Source organism: Pezoporus occidentalis, unplaced genomic scaffold (genome assembly GCF_034315485.1).
Source record: "Pezoporus occidentalis ecotype Australia unplaced genomic scaffold, CSIRO_AGI_Poc_V1 ctg244, whole genome shotgun sequence".
NCBI classification, from domain to species: Eukaryota; Metazoa; Chordata; class Aves; order Psittaciformes; family Psittacidae; genus Pezoporus; species Pezoporus occidentalis.
The window spans coordinates 538033-556077 of NW_026914330.1; the positions used below are offsets into that span (position 1 = coordinate 538033).

At 42.0% G+C, this 18045-nt stretch overlaps 1 protein-coding gene across 12 annotated transcripts in view; it reads left to right on the forward strand.

The window, feature by feature from the left end:
* The window catches only part of DTNB (dystrobrevin beta), a 199838-nt gene that overhangs the window by 97022 nt on the left and 84771 nt on the right, over positions 1 to 18045 (forward strand). For 8 of the 12 annotated variants that reach the window (XM_062622632.1, XM_062622631.1, XM_062622640.1 and 5 more), the window contains 2 exons: positions 6665 to 6754; positions 13559 to 13646. In XM_062622632.1, coding sequence (XP_062478616.1) covers positions 6665 to 6754; positions 13559 to 13646 — 178 coding nt within the window. Of the gene's footprint in view, positions 1 to 6664; positions 6755 to 13558; positions 13647 to 18045 lie in introns of those variants that run through there. The other 4 variants (XM_062622637.1, XM_062622638.1, XM_062622639.1 and 1 more) reach the window with 2 other exon arrangements.

Below are 18045 nucleotides of genomic sequence, written 5' to 3' on the forward strand. Positions count from 1 at the left end.
GTTTCAGCTACAAAAATATTTAGGGAAGAGAGTTCAGTAGCATGATCCTGGGTGTTATATATATATATAATATATATAGGTGTTATAGATACATACTATAGCTGCTATAGATGTCGGCAGGGTGTCCAGGCATGCTTGTACCATGATTTAGCCTGCATCCCATAATACCCTATATATACCTACTTAATACCAAAATAGAAAAAGGATAAAAATATCTCTTTGTCTTGGGATAAGGGAGATCCCAGCCCACATGTAACCTTGCTCAGTGAAGATATGACAATACAACATGATGAAAGAGCAGGACAGCGAGGAGGCAGGAAGGGTGAAGAGGAGGGTCAGTAAATGCAGCAGTCTAACAGCTTCAAAGGAAAATGTGTGCTTCAGTACTTATTATTTAAACTGATATCTAGATGCCTACAAGTATTTTTTTTCTAGCCTTACCATCTTTTGCCTTCTGGCATGCTGCTGCTGCTGGACTTCATTACATTGCCCTCTATAATTACACTGTGTGGTTTTCAGCTTGGATATGTACCCCACCATCTTTCCTGCATATGATAGCTGGAGGTAGGGGTCTGAAGAAATTAAAAGGTTGTTTAGCATATTCAAAGAATGTGGTGGCTTCCCCATGAGTTTTAATCTTTAAGCCAGATTATATCACTGTCTGAGCAAAGTGCTGCAGGTCAGACAGAGGCATGGCTTTGATTCTGAAATTACTGTGCTGAATTTCATCGCCTGTATCATGTGGAGAATGGCAGTAATTACCCTTTTTGACCTTAACATCTATTTAAATCAATAATGGAGGAAAGTAATGCAACAGAAAACAGGAGACCCCCTCCAGATCACATCCTGGCAGCTCTTTCATAAGCTCTTTCCCCGTTCAGTAGTGAGAGCAGCAGCGTGCAATTTTATAAAGATTTACAAAGTTGTGAGCCAGCATAATAGAAATTTGCAAGGATTTCATGCTGTAAATTACAAGATTTAAAATTAATTGTCTATTTTACTTGGCTTTCCTGGTAGATTTTCAGAACAGAAATTAATTTAAGACACCAAAAGCACCATTTAAATACCTCAGTAATTTATTGAGTTGCTTATAAAGCTGCAGAGCCAAGTCTTAGTGTGTAAAAATTGGGGCAGGAGCCAATGAAGCATTCAAGCCCCATTCTCCATGACGTGCAGTTCCGTGTTTGAGCCTCAGGCACGACTGAGCAGTCAGACCCAAACCCTCAGCCATCAGCCCTGAGAAGCAGGACATGGAGGAGTGTCCTGCATCTCTGCGCAGATCCCTCTGCCCTCATTTTTCTTTTCCCACTTGATACTGCTTCCCTTCTTCCCTCAGAAGAATCATGTTTAACATTATTTCTTGCTGTCTTTTGACTGTTGCTTTCCATGATTTAACCTGATTTTGTGTATGGTGGCTATTGCTATATGAAAAGTGTGGGAAACATACTACAAAATTATGTTTCTGTTGTGCTTTGAAGAACTTGGTTGCAGCATGTGGCTACATTGGGGGGAGGTGGTATTTTGTCCTTGATACCATCTTCTGAAAACTGAAACATTCTGTGGTTATAGTATAGTTCTGAGTTTCTCTAGCACGGATAGATACGTTTTTTTTTAAAGCAAAACTAAAGAAGCTCTCAGAGTGTTTGACTGCTGACCAAATTCAGGCTGCGTTAAGGGCCGTGTGTGATTCTGGGAGATGTCAAAATATTGTCTTGGAAGATGTAAATATGACTCAAAGTGCAGGATAAATAGAAAGTAACTAAGAGTGGGTTTTTTAACAGTTAACTTTCCCAGACTTCAGGTTTTAAAGGCAACTTCAGGCACAAATACAGCTGTGGCTGCATCTGCAGCAGAAACACCCCAGAGTGTCCTTGTCTCCAGCAGCTGGCCATCCTTGAGCTGCATGGGCACGGCTGGCCATGGGCCTCTTTCTGTACAGACAAGGAACCAAGCCACTTCTCTTTTAATCATGGAAAAAAAAAAGGAGGAAGAAGAGGGGGTGTGAAGAGACTACATTGCCGTTTCTCTGCTCTCAGGCTATTTAAAGAAGTAATCTTGCTGAAATACATGTCTGAAAGTGGAAGGGATACCTACAGGTTCCTGAACACATTATAAAACAATCAGTCCATACCCACGTAGAAAAATAGCTGAGATGTCTACATGGAAAACAAATCGTGTCAGAGTGGAAGTCGGGTGGTTCTGCCTGGGTGGGTGGCCTCGTGAAGGAGGGGGAAGCACTAATTTAAAATGTGTTGACTCATAAAGCTTTTGACACTATCCCATATGGTACTTTCCTAAATAAACTAGGTAAATGTGGACTGGTTGAAACTGCTGTTAAGTGGGTGAAGCGCCAGTTGGAAAACTGTAGTCAGAGAAAGCAAATATCAATATTTTCCTACCAAAGAGGGAGCACATGTCAGGAGGACCACACGGGGTCTGTTCCCGGTTCAGCATTACTTGGTTTATATGTTTGCAGCTTGCATGATGAAAAAGGGAATGGGCATACAGATATGTCATACTGACACTGCAAGAGAGATACCAGGGATTCTCCAGAGGGCACGACTAATTCAGAATGGTCCTGTGAATCAGGAATAAATTAATAGACAACTTTGAGGGATGGAAAATAAAACAAAAGGGATGAATAATAAGAGAATGACCCAACTAGACAAGCCTATTGCTGAAAAGTGTCCAGGGAATTGTAGTGGATTAGGAGCTGAATGCAAATTGACAAACTTCCCACAAAAAAGAGAGATGATGTGATTGGGGTTGGTAGTTACACGAGCACCGTGTCTAGGACAGCTCAGAAAATTATTCAGTAGTGGTGGCTTCTACCTGATGTGCTGTCTTGACTTCTGGACAGCAGATGCTAGGGAGGCTGTAGACACATCACAAGTCCAGGAGCAGCTGGCGGCACTAACAGTATATTTAAGTGTGTTAGATGGAACAGTTTCAACGTGAGGCTAAACATCTGCATGATGTTCACCAACAACATGGCTTGAGCAATATGGAGAAGCGATTCCTAAGGTTTTGTTATTTTCATGTTGCCTAAAATTAACAAGTTCTATCCAAATTCATGATTGGCTTGGGCTGCTCCAAAATTGCCTTTTGACTACAAGTGATTCACTGGAGAAAAAAAAAAAAGACTACGGGGAGGGCCAGAACTGTGTTTATCAAGGCCTGAGAGGAGAATTTGTTCTAATCAACACATGCAATTGTGAGTGTCCTTGGGAGCTGTAACTCAGTGGCTGGTGACCAAGAGCTGTGCCGTGGTTGTGTGGTGCTGCAGGGCTGGGTGAAGCTTGGATCTAGTGAGAGGGCATTCAGAAAAGAGCCACGGGTAATGAAGGATGGAGCTGTGTTTTGTTGAACAGAGATGTTACAGGGCTTTTTTTCATCCAGTGAAATGAAACGCCTCAGAACAGTTTTAATACAGTGCTGATCAAGGGTGTCTAAAAAGTCTTCCAAAACACAGAGTGGACAGGATGCTGGGCCATCTAGTCTAGGTCATGCTTTGCTTAAAAAGGTTGGGCCAGATGATCCTTGAGTTCCCTTCCAGCCTGGGATTCTAGGATTTTATGATTCTATGATCCCTGTCTCAGCCCAGGCAATCCCAAGCTCAGCGCACACCTTGCTCAGTGTTCCCAGTTTGTGAGTGGCCAGCAGGTAAATTCCTGCTTGTGAAGCAGGGCACATGGCAGCAGAAGGCACCAGGAGCAGTTCGGGTATACTGATGTTGCTGAGATTGCACTTGCTTCATGTGAAAATGAGGAGATGTAGGCAGGTGATGTTGAAGGTTTGATGACATGCAACGGGAGCATTGATGGTGGGATGGGGAAGCAGAGGGATATGCCGAACAATTTTGTACCTAACTGAGACCAGCATGAAATAAATTTTTAAGGTACAGGTGTATATATATATCAGGTTTCTGATTTCTCTTCCAGTCCTGTCAGTAGCACTGTCGTGTTTTGCTTTTTCTATCCACACTGCTGCTGAGCTGTAGATTAACATGCTACAGCTGCTTTGAATGGGCACTAATTGCTACACAAACACTCAGGAGGTATTATACTGACAAAGTTTACAAAGAATTAAGCTTGTCCATAGTTACCTCAGGCTTTCCCAGAGGAGCTGAATTCAGTAAAAGGCAAGCCCTTTGGAAATGAGAGTTAAAGGTGCATGTCAGCGTAACTTAAATCCTGCTTGCTTTGAATAACAGTTAGCACTGCCATGAGGGCCCTGCTTTCGGGGACAAATTCTGTCTGCCTTCTGCATATAGAGCAGCATGTTCAGTCAGGCAGGTACGAGAACAGTGGATATGTGTTTAATGCTTTTTTTTTTTGAACCCTGAAATTTGTCTTTGTGCGAGTTTTGCTGATCAGGATTACCTGCACTGGCTTTTGTATTTTAATCTTCTGCTCTGTGAAAGCAAAGCGTATACTTACAAGGTTTTTACAGTGCAAGCCACAGGATGACCCTAAGGCCTGCACTTTCTCTTGCCCATTACACTTAGATATATTCCTCAATGAGAGAATAACCTGTGTGCTGTAGTTGATGTAGCCTGCCAAACACAGCGATGAATTCTTCCCAGATGCATCTACTTCTTTTGGTGACAGATCTATCAGGAACTGTGGGCTTCCCCCCCTTGCCAGTGACTCTTTCTCCAGCTCCCTGGTAGTCAAAAATGTGATTTGACTGTATCTTTAGTATTTCCATTATTTTATATAACTGCAGCTAACAAAGTAAAGCAGCCAGAATACAGGCAGGGGATTCCTACTGTCTCGGTGCCATTCTGGCAGGAGGCAGAGAGGAGATTGTCAGCATGCACCTTAATTCTACATTTTGTCATGTTCTGAGGTTTGGAGACTGCTGGGTGATGTTCTGGAGGGGCTGGGCTACAGCCAGGCAAGCTTACCCTGTTCAGAAGTGCAACTGGAAAATCAGATATGTGCTAGGAACAGTGCTCAGACTCACGTTAATTTAATCTGACTCTTATTTTTCTTCCAAAACTAGGGATGCTAATCATTATTAAAGCTGCCACCGTTTTGAGTTTAAAATGTGGTCATTTCTGCTGGACTTTTTTTATTTTCAAAAAAGCATGCGTACTAAGGTATAACGAAAAAGGTCTTGGAATCTTAATTGTTGTGGTTGCAGCAATGTGCCGGCTATAAAGCATATCTAAAATAAAGCTTTTCAGCACTTGCCAGTAGTGAGGCTTCACAAGTGTAGATTGCTTAAAAATTCTTCTGTGTGGTGGTTAATGTTAAGTCTCCTTCTTATTACAAACCCATTATTACAAAGGTTGCTCATTACCCGGAGGGGAGAATGTGGGTAATTCCAATTTGCCTCTTTTTTATAAGGTCTTATTCTGCTTCTGGCAGACTTCTCTGACATGTTGCTGCACATAACAGAGAAGAAAGAGTTTGTATGCCTGAAAAATGAGGATTCTGTTTTCATAGTATAAGTGTATTGATGCTGAAAGCAATAAATGCCATGTTTATTAGAGCTCTGAAACAAATACTTCCTGGACATGTGTGGAGAAGGAATAACCTGCAGTTTATCAAATGAAAGAGCAGCTTGAATACCTGACATAGAAATGAAAAATGGAATTTCGTGTATGCTTGTATTTTAGGAAGAAATGCATATTATGCTAAGGTAACAGTGATATATGTCCAAGAATCATTGTTTAGGTAGCAATCTGATCTCACATCTGCATGGGACTTTTCCACTCACAGCAGAGAGTAGTGCTTTCTCTACACATGCACCATTTCATGTGGTGGAAAGGCAGACTGGAATACTGGAGGCAAAACCTCCCCTGGATATGGGGGGGAAATAAAAAAAAGGAGACAATTTTTTTTTATTCTCTCAGGGGTTTTGAGATGCTGCTGTCGTAAGCGTGGTATAAACCGGCATATTTTAATCCGATCATATAGACAAATAGTTGTTTATGCAGGATTACTTCTGATAGGCATTTCTTGCATTCAGTTTCTATTCATAGGAATATTCAAAACTATAGTACCTTTATTTTTATGAGTCCGCAAAAGAAACCAAAAAAAACCCCTGTGCCATTCAATGAATCCCTATTGGAGGTTAGTTCTGTTGATACCAGCTACTGATTTTTTAGGGGTTTTTATCCTCTTCCTCATATTTTTGTTTGATGGACCTGTTATATAAGAGAAAGAGAAGAGGCTGGAAATGTTCAGTTCTCGTTTTTGACATGGTTTGGGGGATTTTCAGAGCTGTTTGCTGGCAGTGAAAAGGTAAGTTCTGTTGGGGCCAGGGCTCCATCCCTAAGCCATGTGGCTTTGGCCATGCCCAGCCACCTGTTCCCCTGTTCCCTGAAGACAGCATATCCTGGTGGAAATGTCGGAGGCTGCTTGATGCTTTTGATCGTGTTGCTCAGGGCCATCCCACTCTCCCAGAGTGACAGCAGGCTCAGGGAAGCTCCACAGCTGTATTCATTGCATATTTAGGTACCCAAATGTGTCTCCAATCTGTGTTTTAATCATTAACTGCAGAAGGTGTCCTTTTCATGTGACTTGTGGAAACATGTTTCCATTTTTAATTACTCATCTGTTTGTTTTAATCTTTAACTGTTTCGTTAACGTTCATTAATTATTTGCTTTGTATTTATGTTCTGTTTGCTTTCTTTTGCCTTCATTGCCACTAGGTTACGGTGCAACCTGGATGCTGCCAGCCGGTTAGCGGATGAGCATGCACTGATAGCCACCTATGTGACCCAGCTGCAGAGCAGTGCACGGTTAGTGTTAGGAGAGTGTTCCGGGAGCAGTGATGGGTACAGTAATGCTGCTTCCTCTGGGGAGGGATGTTCTAGTCAAAGGCATGTGGCCTCAGTTGACAAATAGAAGGCAGTGTATTTGGTATTCTCTAAAATATGCTGAAAATACACAAACACATATGCACACACACACAAACCCCATCAGATAGCAAGTCTGAATTGGTGTCCATTCCCACCCTGTGTTCACAATGTACAGAATCCCTTACATGGACTGATTAACATCATCCCAAACAGGTTAGAATTTTCTTCTCCATAACCAGTCTGGAATCTTGTTTCACCAGCAGAAAACTAGTTTCCACCTTAATTTTTTCACAGCCACTTCATGCCCATTCATTCTTGTGCCAGCATTACCCTATAACTCGACCTGTTCTTTCTGTTTACTGCTTTTACCTCTCCTCCCCAAATGCAGTCACAGGTAGATGTCCCATCCTCTCACAGTATTTGTTACTTGGACTAACAAGCAAGCGCTTTCAATCCCATCAACATGACCTGCTGAATATGACTGCTTCTGTCTGTGCCTCTACAAAAAAAAAGTTAATGCATTGAAGAAGTAGTTTGTTTTATCTCCCTTTTAGTATTTGTGCACGTTTTTATTTCCTGTCTGTATCTATGTAGAGAAATTCTACCCTAAAGCCCCAAAATGCAGCTCTCCCATTTCAGCACAGGACGTAGCTAAGAGGTTTTCCATCTTCCACTTTTGGACCTGATTAAATTATGCCTTTACAGAGCCAGAGCTGTGCTGGAAAGGAAAAGGAGGTTTAGTGATCTGGAGGCTATGTGTAAAAGCCTTGCTCTATCCATGTTGTCATCCTCTGGATAATACTTTGAGAGCTCTATTTCATCACTGCTGTGTAAAAATTTGTATTCCCCTCTACATAGCAAAGTGTGTTCTGGCTGTCTAGATCTCTGGGGAAAGTCAGGTTTCTTCTTGGTAGTGAATCACTGTTATTATCACTATCACCTCCTATGAACTGAAAGCCCATAATATTGTCCACAAGACAATAAAAAATAAGGAATTCCATACTCTCACCTTCAGTCAATTACTGTAGCTGTAGGATTTCAAGATACAAAGGGGTGCATCTTCAAGAGTATATGATAGATTGAAATACTGTATGTAGCTCATAGCTGCCATGTTACAACCGGTTGGAGTAGAGGTTCTCAACCTTTTAGGTCCTTAAATTTAATGAAGTCTCTTGGTACTATTACAAGACTAACAGTGTACTCCTTGAAGGAGCCAAACATGAAGAAGATAATTTAAATACTAGTTTCAATGTGCATGGGAGTGTCTTCCAAGTCAGCACAAGGGACTGATGAAATCTGTGCTCCATTGCCACTTCTTTTGATCTTCACCCCTCACCGCCCCAGAAATCTGGTATAACAGTATATCTGTCTGCTTTTGACAGGTTGTGTGGAGATCCTAAGTACACTCCAGCCAGCTGTCACAGACTGTCTCTAAGATAACAGTAAATCTCATTTACAGACAGGTTTTCCTGTAATAACCGTCACTTTGCTTCCCCTCTTCTGTTCTCCTGCTTGTATCTGCTCTGGGCTGTTGCTGGAGACAAGGTATGGGACTGCAGTTCTGGCCCAGTTGCTCCTTACAGCCCCTCTCCTGCCAGGGCAGCATAACCATCAGGACCCGAAAAGACCTTTACAGCATCTTCTCTGTCGTCTCACACCAGTCTGCAGGCATTTGGACATTTAAGAGGCTTTTAGGCAATGTCCTAGGCTTTAACTTCTGGTCAGCCCTGAAGTGATCCATCAGTTGGGCTAGATGATTGTTGTAGGTCCCTTCCAACTGAAATAGCCTAGCCTATCCTATCCTATCCTGTCCTGTCCTGTCCTGTCCTATCCTATCCTATCCTCTCCTATCCTATCCATATAATTCTGTTTGGAAGAGACCTTAAAAGCTCTTCTAGTTCCAACCCCCTGCCACGGGCAGGGACACCTTCCACTAGACCAGGTTGTTCAAAACCCTGTCCATCCTGGCCTTGAACACTGCCAGGGATGGGGCAGCCACAGCTTCTCTGGACAACCTGGCCAGGGCCTCACCACCCTCAACATAAACAATTCCTTATATCTAGTCTGAATCACCCGTCTTTCAGTTTAAAGCCATTACCCTTGTTCATCCCTGTGCTAAACTGCTGAGCCTAATACCTTGTTTCTCTAAAAATAGAACTTTCAGAGAACACTGTGATGGAGAAGCCACTCATTTCATTGACAGTCTGTCCCAGTGATAAATGATGACTCTGAAAGAGGAGCCCTACTTCGAATCTCAACTTACCTTTTTCCACTGCCAGTCACTGATTTTGTGTATACTTACTTTTGCTCTTTATCACTCAGTGTCCTTTCCTATCTTTCAGCCAAACTTTGAGAGCCTTTAAGCCATGACTAGCTAGATTCCTAAGATTTTTCATCATATTAAATATTTAATTCATTGTTGTCCTCCAACCAAGAAGTCCATCCAAGCTACAGAAGGAATATAGCAAACAGAACTCAGTGGGCTTCATTTATTTTATGATAGTATACTTTTTTTTTACCTACTGTATTCTAGCGGCAACAAGCCAAATTGGTTAAGTGCTTTTTGAAGAAATAATGAAAAATCCCCACCCTAAAGGATGTGCTGCAGGCAGACAGCTGCGGAGTGCAGCAGATGACACCATATACAGTTTGAAAGCTTACGGAGCTGATAAGTTGTGCTTTATTACTTGGGCAGTCATTTGTTACATGTTTTTTAAGCTCAACATTCATAGCTTACATTCCACATAGTTCAGCAAGCCTGCTTTATCTCTAGCCCCATGAGGCCTCTATTACAGCTCCACTTTTCACCACAAAAATGAAGTAGCCCTACCTGGAGTGTCAGCATTTTTGTGTATTCTGCACTTGTGGCAGAAGACAACTGGCCACAGGATTTGTGTTGTGTACTTTTGGTCAGTTGATCTAGGTGAATGGATGGGTGGTTAGCTGCTTGGCTGGTTTGATTTGGTTTCTTTTAAATTCCTGACTCTCTGGAACTGCACTTGTCTGCAGCACTCCTGGTTTTAAAAGGAAAAGATCATTTTTCTTGAAGATACTCTGTCCCCAGGATCCTTACTCTTGTCTCACCATCAGTTGACACCTGGGCCATGTGGCCCTTCAGGTCAGTGCTGAAGAATCAGCCATGCCTTCTCTTGCTGTCCTCTGATACTTCCCAGCATCATAAGTTCCTAAGCAGTATTGGAAGGAGCTTAAGATCTCAAACTTGCCCCCATGATGTATCGTCTCTTACATCCTTTACTGACTGCCCATCATTAGCCAATACTTTTGTTGTCCAACCTCATTTTTGTGTTAGTGTTTGACAGCAGGGCACTGCCTTTCTCTCTACAGACTGCATTTGACCCCATTTTGATGGGCATGGTTTGGTCAGCCTCAAGCTGACCAAAGTGCAGAGTGCTGGTTTTTAGCTTCTCCTCTGCCCATTCATCCTGCCAGTGCACCCACTCTCGCCACTCTATTGACTCCTGGGTTTATGCAGCCACCTGCTGAGCTGGCTCAGGGAACAGCCCTGGCAAAAAAAACAAGCTATTGTTTTGTCTGGTCATTCTTAAGCCAATTCAGTTTCTTTCACTGGCTCATCACATTGCCCCAGCATCTCTGCCCACGCAGCAGAGGAGGGCAGAGGCCGAGAGCATCCCTTTTGTGCCTGCACACGTTGTGTTAGAACAAGGTGACTGCAGCAGCGATGCTTCCTGCACGTGTTCATCACATTGTCCCAGATATTTCCATTGACACTTGAAAATCAGCATCACTTCACCCTCTCTCTCTCCCCTCGGGGTGCTCATGTTCTGTGGCTCCCAACAGTCTGGTTCTGTCTCATTTTCTCAGTGCCTCTGCAACAGACCTGGAATGGCCCAAGATTGATGCTTCCTTGTGAGTGTCAAAGCCTCCCCGTGGCAGACCCTTCCATCTGCATTACCTATGTGCTATGATCTGCATCTCCAAAGGAAGAAGCGGGAGTGCTTAAGAAATAACTGACTAATCAGTGCTGTATAAGTAGCACAATACCTGGCACAGTATTTTTAAGATTGCAAAGTCTATAATATTGCCTTATTATCAAAATTCTGCTGTGAAGATCTCTGAGCTCTCACTCATGTACTGTCCTCCCTTCTGAGCTCTGGCCTTAAGCCAGGCTTATTCTTTCCCTTTGCTGCCTTTCCTGTTCTTGAGCTGCTGTCCTCATGTCTGTGTGTTGGCTGTTCCTCCAGGACCGTTCCGCACAGGTAGCTTTGGATAACGAAGGGGCTTGCTCAGGCAGGGGAAGGTTCGCAGCCTGCAGGGCTGCTGTTGTCCAAAAGGACAGGGAGCTCCATGGAGTGCCACTCACAGGAGCGTTTTCAGGGCGGGAATCTTTTGCAATGTCTCCACAGAAATTAAAACTGCAAAGTGAGTTTTCCTTCATGAAGTGATGTAAAGAGTTCTGGGTATTGGTTAGATTGCGTTTTATGCCCTCTCTGCAGCTGTAGGCTGCACTGGTGGTTCATCTGTTCAGACTGGTTTATATTAAAGAATATGCAGGAGGGCCAGGAGCTGTACCGGAACTCCATTTCGTATCCATCTGGGAAATATTTCTGATTGCAAAAGTAATTTTTTTTTAATTATTATTACTATTTTTTTAACTACAGGTTTTCTTCAAGAAAGGTCCAGGAGCTGGGAGAGGTATTAGGAAATGCCAGGTTATGGAAAGGGCAGAAGGGATGGATGATCTGCATTCCTATAAAAGCACAAAAAAACTTTGACAGACAAAATTGCAGAGGAAAGCTAAACAAAACCAATGTCAGATTCAGAAAGTGGCATGGGAAAGATTGTTCTTCAACAAAACAAAGAAATGAGAAAATGAATTAGTATGAAGGTGTGTGAGGAGTTCATCAAGCCAGGTGTAAAACTCTGGGTTTTCTTCTCTTCAATCTGTTTTCCCACTGTTTTAGCTCACCTTTCACCAGTTCTTCCTGTTGCTCTGTTCAGTTTTAATCCAGCAGGCTGAACGCAGGAGTGTAGCAGTGCTGTTTATGCTCATTGTAGACCCATCTGTGTAAATTGTAGTCATATATCTATTAAATTCAGTTTGATGTTTCTACATCATCTCAAACTCATCATCTGGCAAACTTTCAGGATCTTAAAAGCTATCAAGTTGTTAAATCTGGTGTTGCAAAAAAGAAATGAAATGAAATCTACATTTTTAGAATAAACATAATGAATGCAATACAGATTTGGTTCTTTAAGATAAACATAAATCTGAAATCTGAATAATGTAAACATAAATCTGTGAAATTAAGCTTAAAGAAATATAAATTATCTTGTGAAGTGGTAATAAAAGTAGCTTTTGCAGTGCACTGGGTGTGCATCTCTTTTCCTCTGCTGCTGCTTGTGGTGTAATTCTGGCCCCAGATTTTGCTGCAGGCGCACACGAGTACGGCGCTGCGTTATTTACAGCAGCCAGTGTGGTACTTGTGAATGCCACCTGAAACATATGCATAGCATGAGGCTGTGTTGCAACAAGGAACACATTGCTCATTTCCACATTAAACCTGGACTGTTTTCAGTTTATTCCCTGTTAATGGAAGACTGTGGTGAGAAATCTTTGTGCAGTAGCAAGACAACAAGCAACTATTGAATAGTTTGGTTAGATGTTGACTTAAAAAGTTGCTCTTTCATTTGGCTGATTCTCTGTGGCAAGGCCACTGTGCACCAAAACTGAGCTGGTCATGGATCTTAATGTTAGCTGGTTTCAATTAATACACCCTGAAAAGTATCATTTGTCCCCCTGTATGTGTATAGTTTAAAAGATAATTATTTGTGAATTGTAGAAACTAATGAGACACTAGATGGGGTGACCACACTAGGCTGATCATGTTAACGATTAACACACACAGAGGAGATGATGCTCATGTTAAAGGTGAGAAAGATCCCTGTGTGCCTTTCACTTCTTAATCCTGGGGATCTGCCCCATTTGCTCTCTCTCCTTTTTCTGTTTCAGAATTCAGTGTCCCTTTCTTCTTTCACCACATGATGCTGTCACTGCTGCTGCTGATGATTATTTGAGATATTTTTTTAGTACCTCTTTCAGCAACATTTCCAAGACATCTTAGCTACAGCCTGTCAGCTTGAGGCAGTGCAATGCAGAGGGAACTCTTTCATCCTTTGCTATATGAGGTGTGAAAGACCAAGTCTCACATCACCACATCTTGTACTTTCAGGTGTTGTAAGGGTAGTAAGTCAGGTGTAAGTCAGGCTGACTTACAAAGTGTTCTTTGCATTTAAGTTGATGTTGTTCAGTGATATAGTCCATTGTTTTTAGGTCAGCATGGTTCCCCCTGTTCTTCCCTCTGGAAATCATCCTGACTCTGACATGTCATCCTGCGTTTCCTGAGGACAAAGCTTTTCTCGGTTATTCAGCTGTTTGCCCCTTTTTACCTTGAATAAACCAAAAGGGTTTGCAAAAAAGCTCCTCAGAAACAAATTAAATTTGTTCCTACTGATGTGCGTTTATGAACTGTTGAAAACAAGTCATTTTAATCATATAAAACTGGAATATGTGAATCCTGGAGAAAATACTACTAGGCAGAAGCAGAATGAAAAAGGGAATAATCTACATTATTTCCAGTGTGACTCTTTTTATTTCCCGTCTCTGTCGCTGCAATAATACATCCTTTCCTCTATCATCCCCTGGTATGAGTAATACCTGGAGGCGGCGGATACTGATGGGGTGTTTTGGGTTTTCCTTGGCAGTGTCCTGGACAGCCCCGGCAGGCTGGACGAGGAGCACAGGCTGATCGCCAGATACGCCGCCCGGCTGGCTGCTGAAGCTGGAAATGCAGTAAGTGAATATTCATCCCTCTTTACCAGCCGTGGAATACGGAAGGTGTTTTCAGAGTCTAATTAGGAGTTTAATGCTAATAGCAGCGTGAAATTGTCATTTTTTTGTTTATTCAGCCAATGTGAAGGAGCAGGACGCGTTCCTTGTTTTCAGCAGAAATACTGCGCTCACAGGCCGCAGGGGAAGAGCAGGGAAGTGGGAAACAACACCACAGACTGTCAGAAATGAGGTCAGAGGAGAATAAGCAGATTAGTCCTACTTAGTCTAGAGAAGAATAAATACATAGATTCCCAAGGAAAACAAATTGTGGAACAAACATTATGGAAGATATTTATTCCAGAAGGAAGGAGCCTGAGAGGGTGAAAGGAAGGTATTTTTGATGTTTGCAGTCTCTTAGAATAGAAGAAACTAAAGGAAACAGCCAGTTTTAAATTGGTAAAAATAAATACTGCTTAGCAGCAAATTGCTAAAGGAGATCATGGCAATTAAGAACTTCCTGAAATTCCACAGAATATTTGCAGTCTAGCTAGATGAGGAAGTACCCGCCTTTGCTGTTTTAGCCGTATGAAAGGAGAGGAGTGTTTGCAGGAACAATTTCCCATGTCACCAAGTGGCAGTGGGTCTCCATCAAGTCACGGCTGCTGTTTCACAACACTTCCACTGAGCATGCCACTTAGAAGCACCTTGGCTTAGCACAAACTCCAAAAACTGGCTCCTCTTTCTGTCTGACAAAGGTGCACATCCTCAGGCCTGCTGTAGCAGCTTGGAACAGGCTGCACCAGAATTTCTTCCTGATATCTAACCTGAACTCCCTCTGTTTAAGTTTGAACCCATTACCCCTTATCACTACAATCCCTGATGAAGAGTCTCTCTCCAGCATCCTTGTAGACCCCCTTCAGATACTGGAAGGCTGCTACGAGGTCGCCAGTCTTCCATAGTAAATGAATTGTAGTCAGGAAATGTTTGTTTCTTTGCAAGAAGTGATAGGACAAGAAGAAATGGCCTCAAGTTGCACCAGGGGAGGTTTAGGTTGGATATCAGGAAAAATTTCTTCACTGAAAGTGTTGTCAAGCATTGGAACAGGCTGCCCAGGGAATTTGTTGAGTCACCATCCCTGGAGGGATTTAAAAGAGGTATAGATGTGGCACGAACATTGTTCAGTGGTGGGCTTGGACTCAGTGATCCTAAAGGTCTTTTCCAACGTAAATGATTCTATGATTCTGTGATACCGCAAAACTGTAATTTTCTGTGTACTATGTCAGATAGAGCCGTTGTCTTCCACCACTGCCAGCAGTAGCAATGACGTCTCCAAGGCATCTTACCACTGTGGCAGAGCATGTGTCCTGCCACGTTAGCATGGCTAGAGACACATCTTAAAATCAGTGTCCTTGTTCCCCTTTTCTTTACATATTTGTCATATAAATACTTTCACGTCCTTTCCCACAAGGTAGGCTTATGCTTCCTCATGATTTCTTTCGTGTGTATGTTCAGCCGATAATCTTTGTCATATGGATGTGACCAGATATTTCTCTTTTGTAAAACTTTAATAAAAAAGAATTACATTTTTTAAACCTTTTTAACTGTCAGTTCCCATTATCTCTGTCAAATGGTATATTTGCATTTCTGAAGCTATCTAGTTCACTAGGACTATGTTCATGTTGAAATATTAAAGCAACACAGTGCAAACTTCCTGGCTTAGATGGAAAAGGAGGGGATTTCTACGTAATCTTCATATAAAATTGAAGTCGTTGAGACGGTAAGTGCTGAATCACTTTCACTCTGGAAGATAGTGGAAGAATTCTTACTCATTACTTGGCTTTTTCTGGTAGTAGTAAAGACGTATTGTGAAAACTGAAGAGTTACAATATTGGTTCTGAACGAACCCAATCTTTTAAAAATCTGTAGACTGCCTCAGCCTGTTTCTGCTACTTTGTAGTTCTGAAAGAAGTCAAAAATGAAGCAACTTCTTTGGGCATAAAGAAAGGAGTATTTACAGTTTATTGAGACTTTTCAAAGACCTGCAGCAAATTACTGCTTTCTTTTCATCCAAGTAAGTTACATCACGGGGTAGATGTCAAAGCGCTGCCAGGAATTGAAGTGTGGTAGAAAAAGTTGGTAAGAGTAGTAATAGTGTGTTTCCACTGCAACCAAAGCTTAACAGCAAGGAATCCAAAAGTTATTTACTGGGTCCAATCTCTGTTCACCATCCAGAAATACTAATCAGCTGAAATGGATATATTTTTCATATTTTAAAGGAATTAGAGTTTAAGTGCTCTGCTTCATGGCAGGTTCTAATTATTTCTTGCCAACAGGAGATCCTCCCTCCCTAGCCAGCAGTTTGTATGAGTAGTGGCCAAGTTGGCCATTGCAGCTTGGTGGAGGAGCATCCTGCTGAGCTTTGGGATGGCATGCCGAGTCTGCAGGGCTTACTTCTGAGGAAATGGAATAGCTGAGATTTGTCAGCCACAGTTGTGGGTTTTTTAATACTCTTCTTGCAACATTAAAACAAGGAGAACAGGAGTAAATTAGAGGCTGGGAAATTCCAAACCAAAAAAATTAAAAGGAAAAAAAAGGAACATTTGTTTCTTCTCATAAAGAATTAAAATAGGGAACATCAAATGAAAATCCCAATATAATAAACATTTCAGAGATCCAGCAGGAGAAAGATGCTCATTGAGTATATGGTACCCAGGCTACCAGCTTTAGGGTAATGACACAGTAGGATGTGCAGGTAAGGGAATGGTGTACATAGCAGAAATACACTGCATAACAGCATAAAGATATCACAGAAAAAGAGAAGAACTTGTGGGTTGAAATTCCAAATTCTTAGTAAATAAATACCAACACCCTGATTAGCTGGTGGTAGTGAGCAGGAAATGTTGAGATAAGACAAGCTGCAAATTTAGGGCAGGTAAGTAACAGTAGATTTCAGCTGCCCACATAGGAACTAAACCTATGCCTTTTCAGAGGGAAATTCAGAAACACTTTGGAATGCAGTAAATGATGCTGCTTTGAACAACTTGTTTTAGAATCCACAGAAAGATTCACTCCTGGATTTGGTCTGGAGTGGTGCATCAGGATGAGTTTGAGTGGTGTTAACTGTGCTAGCTGGTTTGTAGTGGTAACTATCACATACTTAGCTTTAACAGCAGGAGAGGGCATACCAAGTAAATCCAGTATACAGATATACAAGAAAGGGGACTGTGTAAAAACTATTAGAAAAAATCCTAAAAGTGTCAGTCCAAAAAGCAGGAAGCCTGTGAGCTGCCTGGAGGCTGTTAAAAATCCTGTATTAGAAGCTCAGGAAGTCTGTATCGCTGGCAGAGGGAAGAGATCCTCCTCTATTCAGAGCTGGTGGGGCTACCTCAGCGGTACTGTGTCTGGTGTGGGGCTCTGCAGTGCAAGAAGGACATGGGCATACTGGAGCAAGGGCAGGAGAGACCACTAAGATAGTTGGTGGCTGTAGTACATGACATACAAGGAGAGGCTGAGAGCTGGGTATGTTCAGGATGGAGAAGAGAAAGCAAAGGAGGATCTTACTGCTGTCTGCAGCTACCTGATGAGCCAGACATATGGGGACCTGTTGCACAGCCAGGGTCAGCCCACCAGAAGTGCACAGTGAAAGGACAACAGAAACAGAAGTTGCACAAAAGGAAATTCCAACTATAAATTAAGAAAAAAATTTTCACTATGATAATAGTCAGATATTGTTGTCCAAGAGGTTGCCCAGAGAAAAACTGGAATCTTCCTCCTTGGAGACATTCAGAGCTCAACTAGACAAGTTCTTGAGCAACCTGCTGTGAATTGGCATGTGGACTAGAAATCTCCAAAGGTTCTTTCTCAACTTTATTTTTTCTATTAACTTGGACCTTAATAAAAGTGTAGAATGGAAATGAGCACCATGCAGGTGTTATGGAATGTTTGTCAATGGAGATTTTAAAACCAATATAGACCAGTATCTGCTGGGGATAATGTGAACAAAATCATTTCTTGATGTCCTCTCCAGCCCTTCCTCTGAGATCTAACATGATTCATTTTTTAACATGCTCTAACTGCTAGAAATTAAGATGATCCCAAATACAGACTGTTCATACCCCAACAGCCTAATGCAAAGTTTCGTACTCTTTTCTTTGAAGCAGTTAGCAGTGGTCGCTACTGGAAATTTATGCTGGGCTATGAGGCAATGGATCTGACTCAGTCCATCAGTTTCTACTTTTTCTCAAATTAGGTAGAATGTTAGAACTGCCTTCTGCAGGCTTATTACTATAATAAATGTCACTTGTCATATGAATGCAAATACATTGCATCATTTTTTAGTGAAAATGCCTTTGCTTGAAGTCTTTGGGACAAAATAATTTGAGACAGATCTCAGAGTTAATTCTTGAAATCAAGTCTGTTT